The sequence below is a fragment of the Cololabis saira genome, chromosome 3, assembly GCF_033807715.1.
Source record: "Cololabis saira isolate AMF1-May2022 chromosome 3, fColSai1.1, whole genome shotgun sequence".
In the NCBI taxonomy this organism is placed as follows: Eukaryota; Metazoa; Chordata; class Actinopteri; order Beloniformes; family Belonidae; genus Cololabis; species Cololabis saira.
Window position 1 is genome coordinate 30,774,712 of NC_084589.1, and position 21,853 is coordinate 30,796,564.

A 21,853-nucleotide genomic window follows, 5' to 3' on the forward strand; every position below is an offset into this window, starting at 1 on the left:
CAGAATTAGTTGATACTAATGTTGCACTAGTCACTAGTGTGAATACGTAAATCCTCTGCAGTATTTAATGCGTCCTTGTATCCTCATGCTCCGATCTGATCACATATAAAAGTGTATAGATTCCCAGCATGCTTCCGCTCTTTATTGCATATTACTGTATTCATTTATGTCCACTGCAACATTATTTGCCAAGACCACTGCTTTTCCAGCAGTTTATGCCACTTTGAAATGTGAAGAAATTATAATACCTGTGGAAAATTGTTTTTCTAGGACGTGGACTGGTTTGAAGTCTTCTTTAAAAATGATAAAACTGATAAAGTCATAAAACTTTACATAATGTGACTCAATCCCCTACTTTGATGGCCCTTCATCCCGATCTGTGGGCAAATGCGTTGCCTTTGCTGGTTCCAGCTGAGGACACGGTAAAATGCTTCCATTAACAAGAGGAGTGAGATCTGTTTGATAAATGAAAAACAAAAAAAGAGAGTGTTTTTGAAATATTTCAAGAATTATGTTGTAAATTTTCAGCTGGCCACTGAGGGTAAGCAGTAAAAACATTGAGCCTGCCTTGAAAGTTGAAGATGAAAACAGCACTTCCTCCCTTGAGGAAATCTCTCTGTTTCATTTCTTCCAGAGACGCAAACATGTAAAAGCCAACCAAAGGTCCCACAAACGTTAACTCGTTCTCCAATACCAGTTCATCACCAGTATTACGGGGATTTTCACAATAGTAGGCTCCTGTTTACAAAGAGATCACATAAAATAAAATTCATTTTAATCTTTCTTTTTATTTCATTTTTTTGAAGAATTACTAGATTATCTTGTAATCTTACTGTCAGGAGCCTGATTTCGGTCAATAGTCTTACTCTTCTGTTTAGACATCTGCAGCTTGATGTTGGGGTTCTGGTCCAGCATTTGGAAAGTAATTTGCCTCTGTAAGCAAGGCCACTTCAGCTGGTCGTCATAGTCACCTGACACGATTTGAAAGTTCAGTCCGATATGTGTTTGGTAGAGTGACACAGCTACCCTGTAGGCATAGCCGTCCTTGGAGTACTGCCGGGGACTGTAAACTCTGGTTCTAAAGTCACTAGTGTTCAACAGTTTCTCAAACTCATCAATCTGAACGGTTACATGTGGACACTCAGTTTCAGAGAGGTTGATGTCATCTATTGAGAATCCTCCTGGAGAATTTCCTGCTCCTTTCTGAACTTCAAACACCACCTGGAAGTTCTTGGTGGCGTTCAGAGAAACATGTTGGAGCTTCCAGTGAGAGGTTTGTGGGCCTGGAAGGAGGATTTTTGAGCAAGCGTTAAACTACCTGAACGTTATTAGGTGTACAGATCTAAATGCATTAGAACACAAACATTCAATAATCTGATGTTACCAGTGATCTGTCCCATGAGGCGGAGGGTTCCTGTGGAGTCCTGTTCATCCTGAAACTCTCTGATCCAGATGTTAAGTGTGTCCGAGTCGTTCCCACTGTGGTAGTAGTAGAACTGGAGGCACTGGACATGACAGTCCCTTTTTGGACTCATCATCCTGGTCTCCAAGCTTGCTGAATCTCCTTCTTGACCAAATGCTGTGCTTGCATGCATGAAGTAACCTGATTCCTGCCCTAAAATAATAATGTGAAAATCATTACATTGTGGACCTTTACATCAAAATATGACAAAAAAATCAGCAGAACCTTTATCACAAAATCTTGCTCAAAATCCATTTGTCCTACTTGAAGAAAAAAAAGAAAGGTTTGACTTTGCAATGTCAAGAGAATATCAGGTGACATAAATGAGAAACATCAACAATTTGCATGTAACACATGAAAAATCTTATCTGGAAACTTGGAAAGCCCACCGTGATTCCCATGTCCACTTGCTAGATGGGTATGGTCAGAGTTAGGACCCTTGTAAACGTGCGTTACCACTTCCCAGCCAATGCCACTCTGTGAGAGACGATTCATTTTACACGTGGTCCCATCAGAAAAGCTACAGTGCATCTGAAAGGCGATGGTTGAGTCTGTAGGCATGAATGAATGAAAACAACAATGAGGAGAAATACAGTTCTGAATATGAATTAAGGATGTGAAAGCTTACTTATTATCATCGTTATGACATTATGACAAGAACAGGCCCCTTCTTGTCACTTCAATGCCTGCTTATAACACTCACATGAATTCAACTTTGTGACTCCCTCTGCTCTTAAAGTTACATAAACTTTAGACATTCAGAAGTGGATTAATGGTGTATATGTTAGTAGTGCCATCAGTCCATCCCAGTCCCTCTTTTAGGCACACTCTGCTTGTGAGTAAAGCCTTAAATTGGCTCAAGTTGGGAAAACAACACTCCACAGATGAAAAGCTTAAAATAGAATAATGACCAGCCATTGATGGGAAGATTAGTTATCCACTCCAAACTATACGCTCAATAAACCCCTAGGATTCACCGTCTGTGGGTTCTAGCAGATTTTGTTTAACCTTTCAAAAGCGAACTTTAGGAACTGTTGCCTTTATGTGCAATGTTCAATGGTGGTTTCTGATTCTGCACTACAGATGTATTCAATACCAAATAAGAATATATAACTTCTGTTGAAAATTAGGAGCAAAACAAACAAAAAAACTAAGGTAAAATAAGTTAATGTTCTAATTTCTGAGGTCCATAAAGATGACAAATGTTAATTCAAGCGAAACCCTGTAAAACCAACTGAACAGTACAATGATGTATAGTTAGTAATGTACAATCCACATTTGCTAGTGTACATTTTTTCCCTCTCAGTGTACTTTATTACTTTTCAGAAACATTTTAATCTGTTTATGGGTACCAGAGCTCAGTACCTGTGCAACCTATTTTGATACGTAACCTTTGTTTAGGTCCAAATAAGACTACTTTTATGACAATATATGAATCACAGTAAATCAATTAATTCATTTATTCATTCATTCCACATGATAAAAGCTGTGGCTGATCATATATGGAGAAACGCTAGGATTCTGTACTGGTTCTGTGATGTAACAGAACCGTACAAAGCCGAAGTGGATTAGATATTTTTTGTGACTTATTTCATCATAATATTGCAGGAACATCTGGGTCAACACAATCTGTACTGTATCTTTGACATGGGAGGCTGCAGTCTGCCTCTTGTTGCTAAATATTCGCTAAATATTCTTATCCTACGCAGACTGTAACATGAATCTTTCCATAAGCTTAACAAAGCTAAATATCTTATTCTGAGGCTGGATTTTAACCAGAATAACCTCTGGTTGTAGCACTTCTGTGACACTAGGGGGCAGCAGGAGACTACAGGTTGCTCAGTGGCGTGACCTCAGGTCACTTTCTACTTTAACGCAGATCAGTGTGCAATTGTCTGTTGGCTAGCTGGGTCACACTTCCCCTCTATCTCTGAGAAAATTCATCAGCAGGACAGATTGCTCAGGTTATGAATAAATATGAACTTGGTTGAAAGGATTTTAGGAATTGTTAAAGTTTATTTATTTGAAAGGATCACCATAAGGTTGCTGTGCAGGTTTAAATTATACCTCATGGGAGGCTATTGATGCAATTGGCTACTTGATGAGCTTTAAGCATATGTGAGTAAAGATGAAGCATAGGGTTAGGCAAGGAGGATACTTGTAAAAAATACAAATGCAATTAAAATACAAGTCTCTTGTACGCAAATGGTCCATAAAGATGATAAATGTTCACTCAAGCAAAACCCTGTAAAACAAATTGAACAGTACAATGATGTGTAGTTGGCAATGTACAATCCACATTTGGTAGCTCAGTACCTGTGCAACCCATTTTGGTACGTAACTTTTGTTCAAATAAGTCCAAATAAGACTACTTTGATGACTATATATGATATATGATTCAGAAGCACACATACCTCATAAGGCCTACGTTCTGTCTTCTAGATTTACATTTATATCAGTATAATATTTATAATATACATGAATAAACGCACCATATTCGTAGAGTAATGAAAGTAAGCTGTCATGCGGTCTGGTTGTAGATAACTGCTCAGCAAAGTCACAGCTGCAAACGCCTGTTGCACCTGTCCCTTCCCTGTCCCTTCCCTGTCCCTTCCCTGTCCCTTCCCTGTCCCTTCCCTGTCCCTTCCCTGCCCCTTCCCTGCCCCTTCCCTGCCCCTTCCCTGTCCCTTCCCTGTCCCTTCCCTGTCCCTTCCCTGTCCCTTCCCTGTTCCTTCCCTGTTCCTTCCCTGTCCCTTCCCTGTCAGCCAGGACAAAACCTAATTTAATCACACAGAAATGCACCAGCAACTGATAATTCTATCCCGTCTTCCTCAGTATGTCACCTTGTCCAGGAGGTTGCTGTTGACCATGAGTATGAGTGGCTTCAAGAGTACTTATTTATTTAATGAATTATTTTTTAAATTTTTGCTCTCATATTAAGAGACATTTTTCAGAAATTATTTTATGCCCTTGCAATTATTTTTTGTGCATATTTTATACATTGGGGACACAAAATGAAGACGAGAAAAACAAAGTCATCTGTATACAGGGTAAACCAAAGAGAAATGTATCAAAAAAACATAATTAATGTTATTTTTTTCAATTAAAGATTTGTAACGAATCACTTTACTCTTTTGGTGCTAGTATGTACGTGTCGGGGGCCTGGCTGGTCTTAGACACAAGTAGGGGGGGCTCCAAGGAAAACAGGTTGGGAACCACTGCACTATACTACCACCCCCTTCTATATGCAGTTCAGCTGAAACAAACAGTCCTGAAACAATCTTGAAACCAGATGTTGGTTTTTCTTGTCATTTAAGTACTTACTGCATTTGTACAAAAGGTTCAGTTCCAGCGTATCATAAGGACTCATTCCTAGACTTTGACCAATCACGTCTTGGAATCTTGGATCCGTGGTGACAATCGTAGAGCCGTTGCCGTTCGTAAATGCGTCTTTGCCATAGTGCATCACTGACCAGTAGTCGTATGGGACTCCCTGGGTTGTGCTGCTGTCTCTGGATACTATTTCAAAAGTAAAGTTATAACCTAAATGACGCACGCACGCACGCACGCACGCACGCACGCACACACACACACACACACACAATCAGTTATAAAACACTGAACATTTTAGTTTTTACATTATTTAATATATTGATACTTTGGATAATTATGGTCTTATTGTAGCAGTTATTAACTTATGGACACATGGATGTACTTGTAATTGTCGACACAAACATATTTGAGAGTATTACTCAACCTTCTAAGATGTTTTCGAAGACAATGGTGACATAATCGTCTCTGTCATATCTGGACTGTTCATGGAAGAAGCCAAGCGCGTGGAGAATCTCGTGTTCAACAATGTAAACTTTATCACAGCGTTTCCCGATGGAAAGCTCTTGTCCGTTGGCTTTTTTCTTTCCAACATATGAAGAACATCTGAAGTGAAAACAAGCAATAAGTCGCAGTACATCAACTCAGTCAATAGCTGCATTTGTCAAAGCACATGCACAACCATGACGTGCTTTGAATTCTTCTTCAAGCCACTAAATAAAAAATTTAAAAAATTTAAAAAAACACAGAAGTCATAGTTTCGTTAGTTGATTAAGAAAATAGTTGAATAAATAACCAACATACTTGTTTAAATTTCGAAAGAAAATGTAAAAGTCCTCCGACTCCCTTGGTTTGAAGTCAATGCATGATTTCACCCTGAAATTGTCGAAGGCTCTCAGGATGACCCCTTTAGCGTTCATGTCTGTCGATGTAAGAATGTGGTGTTACAGAAACAGGCATGACAAAAAAAGTTAGACAATTTCATTCAACAGATGCTGTTATTTGTGGATTTGACTCAGAGGGGCTGTAGATGGTGCAAGCGAGTCACTTTCGTCTCTTAAACATGCTATTGTGCTCTTTTCCTTTTCTATGACTCTTGTGAGGCCACAGCTATTAATAGTTAGTGAACTTCACAGTCTCGTAAAATTCAGTATTTTTCTTAATTGGTGCAGTAATTTTACCCAGATGTAGGCTACTGTGAAAGATATACACACTCAAAGTGATTATATGATTATGAAAGAAAAAATTGGATCTACCAAGGTCTTTATCAAGCACATATGGGACTTGGGATGGCCACAGAATGTCTTCAGCAAGAGAAGCACTTCTTTTTGTGTTCAAAGGCTGAGGGAGATTAAACAATAGATGTCATAAAAATGATTTAAAAAAAATCTAATGTTTACTTTACAAAAAACATCTGAACTCACCATCAGAATGTCATCAAGTAATACATCTGCAATAAAAAATAAGGATTATGATTATTCTTACTTTAACAATGAACTTAGTACAGGTTCATTGTCAAATTAAAAGTTAACAGAGCAATCTCCAAGGTCCTGTTGAAAAGAAATAATACTTGCCCTTGTTTGCCTCTGTGATGTCCTTTGCTTCATTCATTTCTACAAAATAAAAGAAGAAAAAAAAGAAATAGAACAGATTTCTTAGAAAGGAACAATTATTTCTTAAAAAAGGAATTACCGGTACAAATATTTAGACTTACCTATCCCTAGTTGATTCTGTGGAAAAAAATGAAATCTGATTTGTGTTTGTAACTGCATTTATTGATTTGCATGCCCTCAAATTTGAAATATTTCCATTTGAGACTCTATGGTGAAGGTTTGTAGTCCATGTACTCATGTTTATAAAAGTATAATTTAACACACAATACAACAAGAAACAAACTCTTACTCTATTGATGGAAACTTGAAATGATGCGGTCCAGGTCACCATAAAAAAAATGTAGCCTTTCATCCACATAGTGGGCTGAAATTACATAACCATGTTAAAAAAGTCAAAGATGAATGTATGGAAATGCAATTAAACATTATGGAGTCAGTTAGAATAATTCAGTTAATAATAAAGTCAGATTAATTTGTTCAAAAAATGACAGCAGTCTTTACCTTTTTCCGCTCCTGAGTCTCCGTGGCTCAGTGAAAAATGCAGAGCTGTGGCGGTAAAAGTATTGTTTTAATAAAAAAAAAGAAAAGAAAAGAAAAACAGGTTTGAAGCATTTCCGAAGGTCAATGGTCAGTGTCATGCATGCCATGTGATTGTTTGAAATGGTGCAAAATATGTGAAAAATTGTCGCTTTTCTTCTTCTTCCCTTTTTTTTGGTTTAAATCATGTTGGAAGACAAAGAATCAGTTAAGACTGGGGATCTTGAAAGATGAGATAAATTCTCAATGACTTTACTGGCTTTAGGTTGATTACCAAGATCATGGAGAAAACATCTTCAAATACATTTACAGTAAATAATGTTTTTGACTTTGCTTACACAGTGACTGATGAGGTGCAGTTTGTTTGTTCATGATGGTCCAATTGGGGACAGTTTTGAGACTGATTTAAAATATTCTGCAGAAGACAGATGGACGTTCCACAGCTTGTGAAGTGGTGGAAATGGGTTCAAACCAGGGTTTTATAAACTCTTCATGTCCAAGTTTTACCCGACAAAGCCAAAGTATTAACACAAAACCTATGGAGATGGAACAGTGTAATATTTCATTTAATTACCTTTATATGTCTGTTTCCTCTTGGAAAGTGTTACAATCGGAATAACAGGCAAAAATTAACGCTGTGTGACACGGCATCTGGAAAGTTGTGAGAATAGTTTCAAAGTCTATGCATGGAGTGAAATCAATCAATCCATCATGGGAACATTTTTGACAGCCAGTCAGAGTGCCCAATAAAATTTTTAAGAGTGCAGCTGCAACAAAAGACGAAGTCCCAGTGACAAACGAGCGAAAGACGCTGCAGAACAAAGAGTTTGCAACTAGATGGTCAGGGTGGCATAAGCCAGCTGGATTGGTCTCATTATTATTATTATTATTAATAATAATTATTATTTCCTTTATTTAACCAGGTTGGTCCCGTTGAGACACAATGACCTATTTTCCAAGGGAAGCATGACCAGGACAGCAGCATAAAAAAGTTGCAACAATTACAAAACACACAGAAATCACACAGCAACACAGATAAAATAATTTACAGAGTAAAAGCAATAGGACTAAGACTACGGATTCAAAACAAGAACAAGTGCGGTATGAAGCTGCTCCAATTTCTCTCCAAGGTTGATGAGCTCCTTTAATTTTAGAGTTTTCTGCAATGCATTCCAAGCAGCAGGTGCAGCGTACTTAAAGCAGTGCTTACCAAATTCAGAATTTAATCTGGGCACGTTTAATAAATACAACTTGTTGGATCGCAAGCAGTAATTGCTTTGTGATTTGGAGAAATAATTACATAAATAGTGGGGGAGCAAACCCAAGATAGTTTTATAAATAAATATATGCTAATGTATAAGGCGGCGTGATGCCAGAGACGGCCACTTAGCTCGAGCATATAAGGAGCAGTGGTGAGGGTTACACAGAGGTACACAGTGTCGAGAGAACGCCGACAATTTGCGGGGTTATACATATATAGCAGGACGCCATAGTCAAGTACAGTCAAGTACACATAGTGAACATTGTTCCTTGACTTGGGGCAGTTGCCACTCAGACAACCCTCATTCATAGCAACATGGAGGAGCCAACATCTGCTGAGACCCGGCTCGGTGTCTCCCTGCTGCAGCAGCAGCGATGCCTCAAATTCCACCAGTGACAGAATAACAGAGGCTGTGGAGTACAAGTGCAGCTCGGAGTGGAATGACAAGCAACCGGCAGCTGCTTAAAACAGCACGCAGAGAAACGGAATACAAAAAAAGAAGGTGATACACAACTAAGACTTTTGTCTTCTGAATGTGCAACCTCATGTTGTGTTAAAAAGCCAGACTTTGTGATGTCTTTCATTAAAAATCTGTCAGAGATATACCGTATTTTAAGCCGCACCTGCATATAAGTCGCATCCGCTCTATTTAAAAAAAAAAGATATGCAGGCCGCAGATATTTATGTTGTTAGATTAGATATTTACTACATGTACAGATTTTGAACTGTAAATGATGTACATGTTTGTACCTAAAAATATCCTTTCCTAACAGTGTCTTTTAACACGGCAGCAACTTTGCTGATTAAAACGGGACATAACCAAGAGAAAATAACCAGTCTTTATTTACCTATTTATCTGTTTGAAATCTGCTTCTACCTACTTCTATCTGCTAAAGAAGAAGTGGCGTATTCTTCTTTGCATTTATTTTCTGTTAGTGTTGATTCTAATTCCAGTTAGAGCGCCCGAGCGGTGGAAGAAAAATCCACAGAATAGCCGCACCTTTGTATAAGCCGCATGGTTGAAAACCTATGAAAAAAATAGCGGCTTATAGTCCAGAAAATACGGTACTATCCACAAAACACACAAAAGAAAATGTTGTATCAGAAAAACCTTAAACATTAACAAAAGTGTGAAACCCTGTCTAACAGACAGAAAAATCAGACACAATTCCTAGGACAGCCTCCGTCAGGGACCTGCCCACCAGACATAAGGTCTAACAGTGACAGTAGCTGGATTTAGGTTAAAAAGTATCATTATTACTACTATTTATTACAAAGCGGATTCGGCTGAATTTGGGAAATTGTGTAAAATGTAAATAAAAACAAAATACAATGATTTGAAAATCCTTCTCAACCTATATTCAATTGAATAGACTACAAAGACAACATATTTAATGCTCAAACTGATAAACTTAATTGTTTTTTGCCAAATAATAATTAACTTAGAATTTCATGGCTGCAACACGTCCAGTAGAAGTTGGGAAAGGTGGCAAAAAATACTGAGAAAGCTGAGAAAAGCTCATCAAACATCTATTTGGAACATCCCACATGTGATCAGGCTAATTGGGAACAGGTGGGTTCCATGATTGGGTATAAAAGGAGCCTCCCCAAACATGCTCAGTCATTCACAAGCAAGGATGGGGCGAGGGTCAACACTTTGTCCACAACTGCGTGAGAAAATAGTTGAACAGTTTAAGAACAACATTTCTCAAAGCAAAATTGCAAGGAATTTAGGGATTTCAACATCTATGATCCATAATATCATCAAAAGGTTCAGAGAATCTGGTGAAATCACTGCACGTAAGCGCCACGGCTGGAAACCAAGACTGAATGACCGTGACCTTGGATCCCTCAGACGGCACTGCCTTAAAAACCACTGTCAGTAAATACAGTTCGTCACTACATCAGTAAGTGCGGGTTAAAACTCTACCATGCAAAGCAAAAGCCGTTTATGAACAACATCCAGAAGCGCCGTCGGGTTATCTGGGCCCGAGCTCATGTAAAATGGACTGATGCACGATGGAAAAGTGTTTTGAGGTCTGAGGAGACTTTTCAAATTGTTTTTGGAAACACTGGACGTCGTGTCCTCCGGACCAAAGAGGAAGCTGACCATCCGGACTGTTATCAACGCAGAGTTCAAAAGCATCTGTGATGGTATAGGGTGCATTAGTTCCCATGGCATGGGTGACTTACTGTACATTTCTGTGAAGGCAACATAAATGCTGAAAAGTACATACAGATTTTGGAGCAACATATGCTGCCATCCAAGCCACGTCTTTTTCATGGACGCCGCTGCTTATTTCAGCAAGACAATGCCAAGCCCCATTCTGCACGTGTTACAACAGCGTGGCTTGGAGGTAAAAGAGTGCAGGTTCTCACCTGGCCCGCTTGCAGTCCAGACCTGTCTCTCATTGAAAATGTGTGGCGCATTATGAAGCGTAAAATTCGACAAAGACCCCGGACTGTTGAACAACTGAAGCAGTTCATCAAGCAAGAATGGGAAAGAATTCCACATGAGAAGCTAAGAGAATTAGTCTCCTCTCCTCCAAAACGTTTGAGTGTTATTAAAAGGAAAGGTGATGTAATGAAGTGGTAAACATGCCCTTTCCCAACTTCTACTGCACGTGTTGCAGCCATGAAATTCTAAGTTAATTATTATTTGAAAAATAAAATAAAGTTTATGAGTTTGAGCATTAAATATGTTGTCTTTGTAGTGTATTCAATTGAATATGGGTTGAAAAGGATTGTCAAATCATTGTATTTTGTTTTTATTTACATTTTACACAATTTCCCAAATTCAGCCGAATCCGGTTTGTATTTCTCTATAAGGAAGTCAGATTTAACAAGGGAGTGCTGTGATGATGGAATGTTGTTTCTCTCTGTCTCTCTGTGTCATCCAGACAGGATGACATTATAAGCAACTGTCAGTTCGGTAGATATCCAAAAAGAGAATGTCCCTCACAGTGAACTATGAGGAAGTTAATTTCATCATCTTAAGTTTACAACTTAAAACTTTACTGTCGTTACACCAGTAGGGAAACATTTCCACATTGATAAAAAAGAGACACAAATAAGTTATACTTATAAAACAGTTTAACAAAAAATAACAACCGAGATAAATAGATGCTTAGCAGGAACAATGGTAGCAGCAGCATGTGTATTGTTCAAATATATACATGCTATAACTACATGCAATATGCACATGTATAGTACATACCGACATCTATACATACAAATATGCACATGTATAGTACATACCGACATCTATACATACAAATATGCACATGTATAGTACATACCGACATCTATACATACAAATATGCACATGTTTCCCCTCACATATGCGTACAAATGTACAGAAACGTATTATAGGACATGGTTATTCACAGTTCACAGTCACGGAAAGCTTTTAGTCTCTGAAGATATTATCAGTCTTGAGATCTTCTGATAGGGGGATGCGAGTAGGAGGAGGTGTTTGTGGAATAGGTTGGAAGGGTAGAAAGAAGGTAATAGAGGCCATTGCTCAGGGGGAGAGGCTGTTTCTCAGCCTGTCTGTGGACTCCTATTGCTCTGATGGCAATAGTTCAAATAGCTGAAGGGGTGGTTGGGTAAAAGGTCTCAGCCTCTTTTCCTCAGCAGGTGAAATGCCTCCCCCAATGATGCACTGAGCCGTCATTCATTTTTGTTCAGTAATTGCACAGCACAGTGTGTGTGTTCCCAAAAATTAGCTTTGAAGTGTTTATGGTCCACATGAGATGACAAAATCATAGGAACTTCTGTAAATCCAACTCTTCCTGACTTCTCCATGTATGTGAAGGGGCACTAACTTTTACCTCCGCATTCTCCTAAATTTAACTATCATATGTTTTCTTTCATCTTAATTTGTTATCAATTTAGTTGTTTTCATTAGGATTAAATGCAGTTTGTGGTTAGCATCAGAACTCACCAGGAGAGAGCTGACTCACCGCATAATATCCCCCCAAAAAGATCAAACTCAACAAGGAGTTTCTATTTTGTCTCATTTTAGTGGACAGGGATATTGTTGTAGCTGTGCTCACAAACACACACAAGTAACTAGTAGCTCAAAGGAGACGCAAAGAAAGAAAAGCAGGATATTTTTATTCAGAAGAGAAATGGAAAAATGTCCCATAAAGAACGTGCACACAAGAAATGAGCAGAAGTGGATTTTTAAGATTGTAAGTTACGAGAACTGTGTACTAACCAAGGTAACCACACTTTTGTTTAAACATCTTTATTCTTTATTTTCTACAGGCCAACAAGATCCATAATAAAACATGACAGTATTATAAAAGCTACACTTGTATACTAACCTCCCCAAAAAACAATCATTTACTTAATCAAACACACTGGAGATTAAAAAAAAAGGACCCAGAAATAAGTGTATCGATAATTGCTACAATATAACCCCAAGTATTGTTTAAAAATAACGCATAGATGCTTTGTAACAGATAGATGTTCCCACCACCAAATGAAAGCCCTTATGTCAGAAGCTTGTCTTTAAACAAGTAACACGCTGACCACATATAAGTAAGATCTATAATTCCCTCTATCCATAAAGCATGTATTTCGATCAACACTCTGCCCTATTTGCCTTTTAAAAAAACACACATACTTATATGCAAGTCAGCACATTTGTGGTGCTGTCTGTGCAAAAAGACATAAGATTTGCTGTTTTGGAAGATGCTCATCAAGGTATCATAAGCATCACTGTGAGGAGGACGGTGAGGACAGCAGACGGCACCATAACAGGAGACGAGCCAAAAATGCTGCAACAGAATGTAATAAAACACATGAAATGACACACTGTGTAATTTTCATTGGTAACTTATTGAGCACTGAGAAAACGGTGGGATACCTGTCATCTGTTGTAGAGGGTCCAGCGGTAGTGGGTGAGATCCTGTGAAAGTCATAGCATTATTTGATAGAAATATTTTTAAAAAACATCAAGTTCTATGTAGTGGTGGGGAAAAAAAACGATATTGCAATATATTGTTGCACTCTCTGTCGCAATAAATAATCGATAAACTGACGGCAAATATCGATATTTTATTACAACACACATAATGGATTTACGCGGTTGTCACCGCACTATTGTTCATGCACTTCCATTTGTCCAGCTGTTCAGTGTTTACATTTACAAGAATAGGAGACTGTGAGGTACTATGTAAAATTAATTTGCTTTCTGACTTTTCAGTATTAGAAACAAAGCGGTGCACTGTCCTGGTTTATATAAAACATGTTATTAATGTTCATGCACTTTAATTTGTCCAGTGTTTACATTTAAAAGCCTAGGAGGCAGTGAGGTAAATATACAAATGCACTTTCTTTGTACATTGTATGAAGTTTTGGCATTGAATAAATGCATAACTACAGACGTTTTCCTTTTTATGGGTGTTTTCTTTTTCAGTCACATATATCGTGATTTATCATGAATTACATTTTTTTACAATATATCGAATATCGTAGATATCGTGTATCGTGATATTATCGTTAGCGTGGGCCACATATCGCCACAGTATTGAATCGTGAGTTACCCGTATCGTCCCACCCCTAGTTCTATGTTTGTAATAAGTCATCCCAATGATGAAACTAAGTTTTATTTGATAGGATGTCCTACCGTGTGGAGCATGGGCCTTCTGCGGGAGGATGTGGGATGTTCACTGATGCCACTTGAGCACAGGGTAGAACATTTCCATAAACTAGAGGAGTGAGATCTATAAAAACCACAAAGTAAAACATATTAAATAAAACAAATAAAAGAGCAAATATATGAAACAAACTCCTGTATTGTCACAGCACCTGCATGCCCAGCATCCCCACCAGCTTCTCATTGAAAAGCATCCAATTCAATTCAATTTAATTAAATAGTACTTTATCAATACTCAATGGGACATTATATTCAAATACCAGCGGAGTAGCAGGTCTCACTTAGTCTGTGAAAAGTAACATTGACTTATTTTATGACAGTTAATTGTGTAATATTTGCTCTGAAGCCTCAACCTGCCTTGAAAGTTGAATGTGAAAATAGCAGTTCCTCCTTTGAGGAACTCTCTGGTTTCCATCTCGTCCACATTTGCAAAATAATAACCATACAGAGGTCCGACGTAGATTGTCTGATTATTCTCATCTACAATGGGAACACCAGTCTCCCGAGGGTTATCCCAGACAACGTCACCTGTTTATGTAAAGCATATACAAGATAAAAGTTAAGAAATGTCCTTGTATTTAAATTTTTTTCATATACCGTATATAATTTTGACATGATTTACAAAACTTACCGTCAGAGGTCACATGACCTAGTTCAGTGGTAATACTCCTCTGTTTAGACATCTGCAGCTTGATGTTGGGGTTCTGGTCCAGCATTTGGGAAGTAATTTGCCTCTGTAGGCAAGGCCACTTCAGCTGGTCGTCATAGTCACCTGACACGAGTTGAAAGTTCAGTCCGAAAAATGTCTGGTAGATTGTCACAGCTACCCTGTAAGCATAGCCGTCCTTGGAGTACTGCCGGGGACTGTAAACTCTGGTTCTAAAGTCAGTAGTGTTCAACAGTTTCTCAAACTCATCAATCTGAACGGTTACATGTGGACACTCAGTTTCAGAGAGGTTGATGTCATCTATTGAGAATCCTCCTGGAGAATTTCCTGCTCCTTTCCGAACTTCAAACACCACCTGGAAGTTCTTGGTGGCGTTCAGAGAAACATGTTGGAGTTTCCAGTGAGAGGTTTGTGGGCCTGGAAGGAGGATTTTTGAGCAAGCGTTAAACTACCTGAACGTTATTAGGTGTACAGATCTAAATGCATTAGAACACAAACATTCAATAATCTGATGTTACCAGTGATCTGTCCCATGAGGCGGAGGGTTCCTGTGGAGTCCTGTTCATCCTGAAACTCTCTGATCCAGATGTTAAGTGTATCCGAGTCGTTCCCACTGTGGTAGTAGTAGAACTGGAGGCACTGGACATGACAGTCCCGTTTTGGACTCATCATCCTGGTCTCCAAGCTTGCTGAATCTCCTTCTTGACCGGATGCTGTGCTTGCATGCATGAAGTAACCTGATTCCTGCCCTAAAATAATGTCACACAGAATGTTCTCATGGTGGACCTTTACACCTTTTTAACATAGAGTTGCATATGATCTGTACCAAGGTCCTTTTAAAAATACAGGGCAAAACTGTAAACTGTAACTGTAATAATTAAGTACCATATCAGACTGCAAAAAGGAAACAAAGCCACAATGGAGGTTGGAGGCCTTTAAAAGCTTCCAGGACTCTTCAAATTAATAGTTTAGAGCCTTTTAATGTCTGAAAATAAAATAATACTTGGAAAACCCAATTATTTTATTAAAATGTTAAGTGTTTAATATATATTGTAATCAAAAACAGTTTTTAGTATGTAAATAACATTTTTATGTCATTATAGGCAGGGCCGCCGCAAGGGGTGTGCGAACCGTGCGACCGCACGGGGCCTCGCGCCCCAAGGGGCCTCGCACTATTGGCCGTTTTTTTTTTTTTTTTTTTTTCAAAACTTTTTCTTTTTTTTCTTTTTTTCCCTTATAAATATCAACAGTCACGTTCCATTACAGATCTAAATGTGTACTAGTCTGTGCATATCAATAAATATATGTGCAATGATGCGCGTGTCTGTTGTTCAATACAACTGATCAGACCAAGCGCAGACACAAGCTGCTCTGATCCAGACGGGTGGAGTTGGAACAAACTGTCACACAATGTCGAGAGAACGAGACAGATTCAGGAAATTTCCATCAGGGGATGAAAAAAGAAAAAAACGAAAGAAAATGGAAGAGTTTAAGGCCTCTCTGAAAGGCTCGTTTGATAAATTTGTTAGAAAAATCACCAATCCGACCGGGTCTCAAGCAGCCGTGGGGCCCCGCATCGAGGCAAGAGATGATGATGAGGCAGGGGAAGGTATCCAGTATTTTGCTAATTGGAGAGGTAAAATTGCGCATATAGACACTCAATCCGACCCGAAAAACCCAAAAAACGCTCACGCGCGAGGGCCCCACCCAGCCATTTCGCACAGGGCCTCGGGGTCATTTTATGTCATTTTTAAAAACCTTTTTTTTTGCATAAGCTTTCTAGATTATTAGACTGGTACAGAGGTCTCAGAAATTCACCCCTCAAATATGATACATTCGGCATTATAGGGTGAAGTTGTGTCCTGTCCCCCTTTTTGTTGGATGCTTAATTTGTTTGAACCTTTCCCAGCTGCCTCTGGGCCAGAGGTCACAGGACATCACCGATTTTCAGATCAACAAATGTGCATTTCTGAAACAGAAAAGTCTTACCATGATCTGTGTTTCCACCAGGTAGTGTGGTATGGTCAGAGTCTGGACCCCCATAAACTTGTGTCACCATGTCCCAGCCATTCCCACCTCGTGAACAGCGATTCATTTGGCACATAGTCCCATTAGAGAAGCTGCAGTGCATATCAAAGGCGATGGTGGAGTCTGTAGAGGTGAATGAAGAACACAGTATTTTGAACCTATTGAGATGCAGGAATGAGGAAAGATATAACTAGATTGTATAAGTTGTAGTTTTAAAATCATACCAAACAGCAGATCCAAAAATTATTTCACTGGGCAATTCTATTTTTGGACCTTTATATATATAAAGAAAACTCTTAAGTCACTTAGAGGATTCTGGGTTATAATAGCTCAAGTGTATGTCAAGATTTTTAGAAAATAGCCACAATACGGGCTACCCGAGAACCGCAAAACATCATGTGGAAGCCGTGTTGATTGTTCAACTCCTCTCCAACTCTTCTGTCTGCAAACCCTGTAGATGTCTTGTGGGTGCGCATATTTATTTATTCTTTTTTCATAATGGTTCATTGTATCTATTTTGAATTCAATAAGTGAAACAACCAATCATAAGAAAAGATTCTCTAAAAGAGGACGTTTTTGATCTTCAATAGCTTACTGCATTTGTAGAGAAGGTTCAATTCCTGGACATCACGAGTACTCATTTCCAGATCTTGACCAATTACATCTTGGAATTTGGGGTCTATGGTGATGATTGTTGAGCCATTGCCATTTGTAAAAGCATCTTTCCCATAATGCATCACAGACCAGTAGTCATATGGGACTCCCTGGGTGGAACTGTCCTCAACCTTGTTAAAATTACGCTCCCGACCTAGGAGACACATACAAAAGAGAACCATCAATTTTGGAGTGATACAATAAAAAAAAGATCTTCAAGTCGGTGTACGTTGTTAAAACTGAAAGTGTGCACTTGCAAACATTACACATTTTTTTCAAGATTAAACACAATTTCCTGCTTGTTAATGTCCAATAGTTGTTCATTTTAAGGGAAGGTGAAAATAATTTAAATCCAATATCATCAGGGAAAAGGAATTTGTATTTCTGCTCTTGGGGTGAAACTGTGGAATAGTTTAAATGTGGAGTCCAAGAAATGTCCAAAGATGAAACAATTCAAGAAAAGATATGAAGATATGATTTTCACAATGTATAATCATTAACAAGGATGACTTTTAGCAAGTGTTTAACAAGTAATATGTGATTAATACTTGTGAGCATCTTCTCTAATACTGTAATTGTACATATGCTTCACAGGGAAGCACTATGCTTTTTTTCTCTTATATTATTAATATAGGGTATGGAAGCATTTAAAATATTTAAATATTGATGCTTAATGATGCTTATTGATGCTGTTTATTTGTACATTTTTTTAATACATACTTGGAATAAAAAAACAAAAAAAACAACCAGGGTCCAACTGCTGGACCTTATGTGATTTTTTACTTGTGTTGTTCCCTCAGATGTAAGTCGCTTTGGATAAAAGTGTCTGCTAAAGCAGTAACTAAACTAAACAACTTAAACAAAGCATTATACACTTATCATTGTTGAGAAAATATTACGTTATTACACAAAACCATTATATAAGACTATATGCAAGTAATTTTAACTGCTTTTGATAACTAGAAAATCCTAATATAGTGTTCTCTACCTTCTAAAATGTTCTCGTTTACGATTCTCACATAATCGTCTCTGTCATATCTGGACTGCTCGTGGAAGAACCCAAGAGCGTGGAGGATCTCGTGTTCAGCAATGTAGAGGTAATCACAGTTACTGCCAATGGAGAGGTCCTGTCCGTTGCGGATTACTTTCCCAATATATGAAAAACACCTGTAGTAGAAAAAAAAACATTAATGTGTCTATGCAAGTAACATGACCCCCAAAAGACCCCATTCATCCAAAGAAAATGGTAACAAATAATAAAAAATCATTTTTCATGAGGTCAAATATAGTACTACATCTATACTGTTATGGACGATAAAAAATGACATAATTAGCAGAAATATTTTTTTACATTAATATTATCATGTTTTTTTCCCTTTCCTTCCCTTAAGGATGTTGTGGTTGTTAATACTACATTGACTACATTGTTAATATTACATTGACACCAATTGCTAATTAGAAACATGGATAGAGTCTTTATTAATAATTACTTTGTTAATCACAGGATTTATCTAAATGATGATACTTAGTTAACCTCAGTTAAGCTAAGAAAACTAATACATACCCGGTTAACTTCTGGACCTTAAGGTAGTATTCCTCAAAGTCCCTTGGCTTGAAGTCGATGCATGATTTCAGTCTGAATTGATCAAAGGCTCTCAGCATGACTCCTTTGGCATTCAAGTCTTTCGTTGTCCATGAAAAAAATATGATAGAAGTGTATAGATTGTTAGGTTTAGTTCTGCTGACAAGTAAGGTATCTCTTTAATATCACTCTGAGATAGGATTTTCATGACCTCTGTTATAGACATGTCCGTTACCACTGCTCACAGGTATATAGTCCTGTTGTGCCAAGGGCTTTACTGAGTGTTTATCCTTCTTTTGATCAAAGTTTATTGTATTGTAAGTACTCAGTATTCAGTACTCTAGTATACAAGCTTGCAACATTCTTTAACCTCTCTGTAATGTAACCTCCTAATGAACGAAAGCCAATGGTTTTCACCCAACATATACAAATAGTCTGTAATGAAATAATCTGCATTTACCAAGGTTTTCGTCGAAGACATATGGAACTGGAAACGTCCACAGTTCGGACTCGTCAATAATGGAACTCCTCTGAAATGGAAGCTGACAGATAATCAAGGAATTAGATATTGATTGAATGACACACAGACACACACACACACATGCAAAGTGCATACATATTTCAGAAATAACAAACTCACCTCACGGATGTCATCGTAGAATGCATCTAAAATAAAACATAAAAGTTATTGATTTTTGATGGCAGAATTTATGAAACAATCTCTCCAAAATGTAATAAAAAAAGTCACAAGACTTTTAACTTTACCCTTTGACGGCTCTGTCGAGTTGTTGATGATGACTTCTAAAAAAACACATGAAATACATTCATATGAAGTAGATTCATCTGATTTACAAATGTACAGCAGTGATATTAAAATGTTTTATAAAACAAAGTGAAAAATAAATAAATAGAACTTACCCTCAACATCTGGTTCATTCTGATAAAAAAAAAGAATATGTGAACTCACATTAAAACATTGAAACTATTGAAAAGAAAATGAACAATTCTTCTGCAGCTCTTTTTCTCCCAATCACTGCTAATCCTAAAGGGTTTGCATGTGCAAATTACATTGAATTATTCTAGATTTACATTTGAAAATCGGACTTTTGCAAACTACTCCTGATTCATTATTATTTCAAATGTAAAAGTGTACCGTAAATGCCAAATTTTTATTATATTTTTATAAGTTTAACCTGTAAATGGAAATATTTCTTTGAACTGAATTCTTAAATCATACTTAATGCAATTTCCTTTCATCCTCTTTTATTGCTGGAAAGAAAATAACAATAAATTAAGCAATGATTTATAAGACGGTAATAAAAGATGAATAAATAATATCTTACTGTACTTATGTAGAGTCCTGATGAAAATGCCAAGTTCAACACAACAAACATGAAGCCTTTCATGCTCATGGTGAGTCTTGGAATAAATTGAAATGATGTATTATTGTAATATCTAAAAAGAAAAACACGAAAAAATATGCAGACAAAATGTATTCATCACCTGGTCCTACCTGCTGCCACCCTGAATGTCTCCTCCTTAAATAAAAAGCTGTTGTGACCACAAGGGTTTTTAAGTTACCGGTAAACATACATAACTCAGCAGGAAACAGTACAGTGGAAAAATGTACTGTCTGCGTCATTGTTTGGAATTATGCAAGCTATGTCAACAACTTCTGTATGATGTCCATCTAAAATCGTGTCCTGTCTTTGTGACAGTTTACTAGTATCTGTTAATGCTTCTGAGACTTCTGAGACCTGATTCCAGATGCCTTCAGTTTTTCCGTCATAGTGAGAATACAGACAATTCTTTTTCATCTTTATTTTATTCTCAAGCATCTCTCTGGAGTTGTAGAAATAACAAGTACTATAAAATGCTCAAAGCCTCCTTCAGATACTGTTCAAATCAACAGTTTTTCACATGTTAGAAAACAGCTTTTAGCAGAATTGTTTTTTTTTTCTTTTTTAATTTTTCAAGCTGCTGTTATTTTCAATCTAATGCATTAATTATGACATACTATGGGTCCAGAAATACAAAATAAAATTTGAAAAGATTGGAACATTATGGAAAATAATATGCTGACAGTAAAAAATATTTAATGTTTTGTCTTTTATTTCATTTCACTTGTTTTATGGGGTGGCTGTGACACTTTGTTTATACAGACACTGACACTGTATCAGTTTTATTATGATTATTAGGGCCCGAGCACTGACAGTGTGAAGGAGATCGGGCAGAGGGCGGAAGGAGGAAGTGACGACGAGGACACGTGTCAGTGGTTTCTGATAGCGAAAACTTCTGGCGGATTTTCAACAACTGTACCGTGAATGTAACAATCATGGGTGATAGTACGGATGGAGGTGATGACAGTGATGCTATGTTATGGCAGACGGTGAACAGAAAGAGGAAAGACAGGAGTAACAGCTCAGACAGTGCTAATTCTGGATTGGAGGTGGATGAGATGGGCAAGAAAGTTAAGATAGACAGTCTGAAGAAGACGGATATAGAAATGGATTGGAAAGTAAAAGTGACGTTAAAAAAAGAAGGGGGACATTTTCATCCAGTCAAAATTACGAAAGCAATTGAAAAAGAAATGGGCAAGATTAAGTTTGCAAAATTCCTTAATAACAGGAGAATACTGATTATTGCTAAAGATAAACTGCAAAGAGATACATTTCTCTCAGCTGAAACACTTAATGGAGAAAAGATTAGCGCTCATGTCCCAGGAATAGCAGCAAAAGTTAGAGGAGTTATTACTGATGTTCCTTTAGCTGACTCCTCTTAATGTGAAGGAGCAGCGGCTCGACTCCGAGCTCCTCCCGGGTGACCGAACTCCTCACCCTATCTCTAAGGGAGCGTCCAGCCACCCTGCGGAGGAAACTCATCTCGGCCGCTTGTATCCGCGATCTTGTCCTTTCGGTCACTACCCAAAGTTCATGACCATAGGTGAGGGTAGGTGCGTAGATTGACCGGTAAATCGAGAGCTTCGCCTTTCGACTCAGCTCCTTCACCACGACGGTCCGGTACATCGACCGCATTACTGCGGACGCTGCA

The 21,853-nt window shown here is 37.9% G+C and overlaps 2 protein-coding genes across 3 annotated transcripts; both read right to left on the reverse strand.

Annotated features, from left to right (window-relative positions):
* Positions 1-351: 351 nt before the first annotated feature.
* LOC133440625 (meprin A subunit beta-like) lies at positions 352-6,403 on the reverse strand. The gene is made up of 11 exons (XM_061717946.1): positions 6,367-6,403; positions 6,217-6,242; positions 6,049-6,133; positions 5,597-5,714; positions 5,220-5,398; positions 4,787-5,005; positions 1,852-2,013; positions 1,385-1,615; positions 834-1,283; positions 568-738; positions 352-455 (listed from the first exon to the last, which is right to left on the reverse strand). The coding sequence occupies exons 1-11, from the start codon at positions 6,401-6,403 to the stop codon at positions 352-354; spliced, it is 1,782 nt and encodes a 593-aa protein (XP_061573930.1).
* Positions 6,404-12,439: 6,036 nt separating this feature from the next.
* LOC133436410 (meprin A subunit beta-like) lies at positions 12,440-20,365 on the reverse strand. 2 transcript variants are annotated; one of them, XM_061717214.1, is made up of 16 exons: positions 20,316-20,365; positions 20,146-20,221; positions 19,721-19,739; positions 19,568-19,603; positions 19,443-19,468; positions 19,263-19,344; positions 18,785-18,902; positions 18,209-18,387; positions 17,162-17,374; positions 16,528-16,689; positions 15,057-15,287; positions 14,503-14,955; positions 14,229-14,399; positions 13,842-13,938; positions 13,080-13,121; positions 12,440-12,990 (listed from the first exon to the last, which is right to left on the reverse strand). In XM_061717214.1, exons 2-16 carry the CDS (start codon positions 20,212-20,214, stop codon positions 12,912-12,914), a joined length of 1,977 nt encoding a protein of 658 aa, XP_061573198.1. In that variant the 5' UTR covers positions 20,215-20,221; positions 20,316-20,365; the 3' UTR covers positions 12,440-12,911. The 2 variants fall into 2 exon arrangements, with proteins under 2 accessions (XP_061573198.1, XP_061573197.1); XM_061717213.1 differs by having other exon boundaries at positions 20,306-20,362.
* Positions 20,366-21,853: the final 1,488 nt, after the last annotated feature.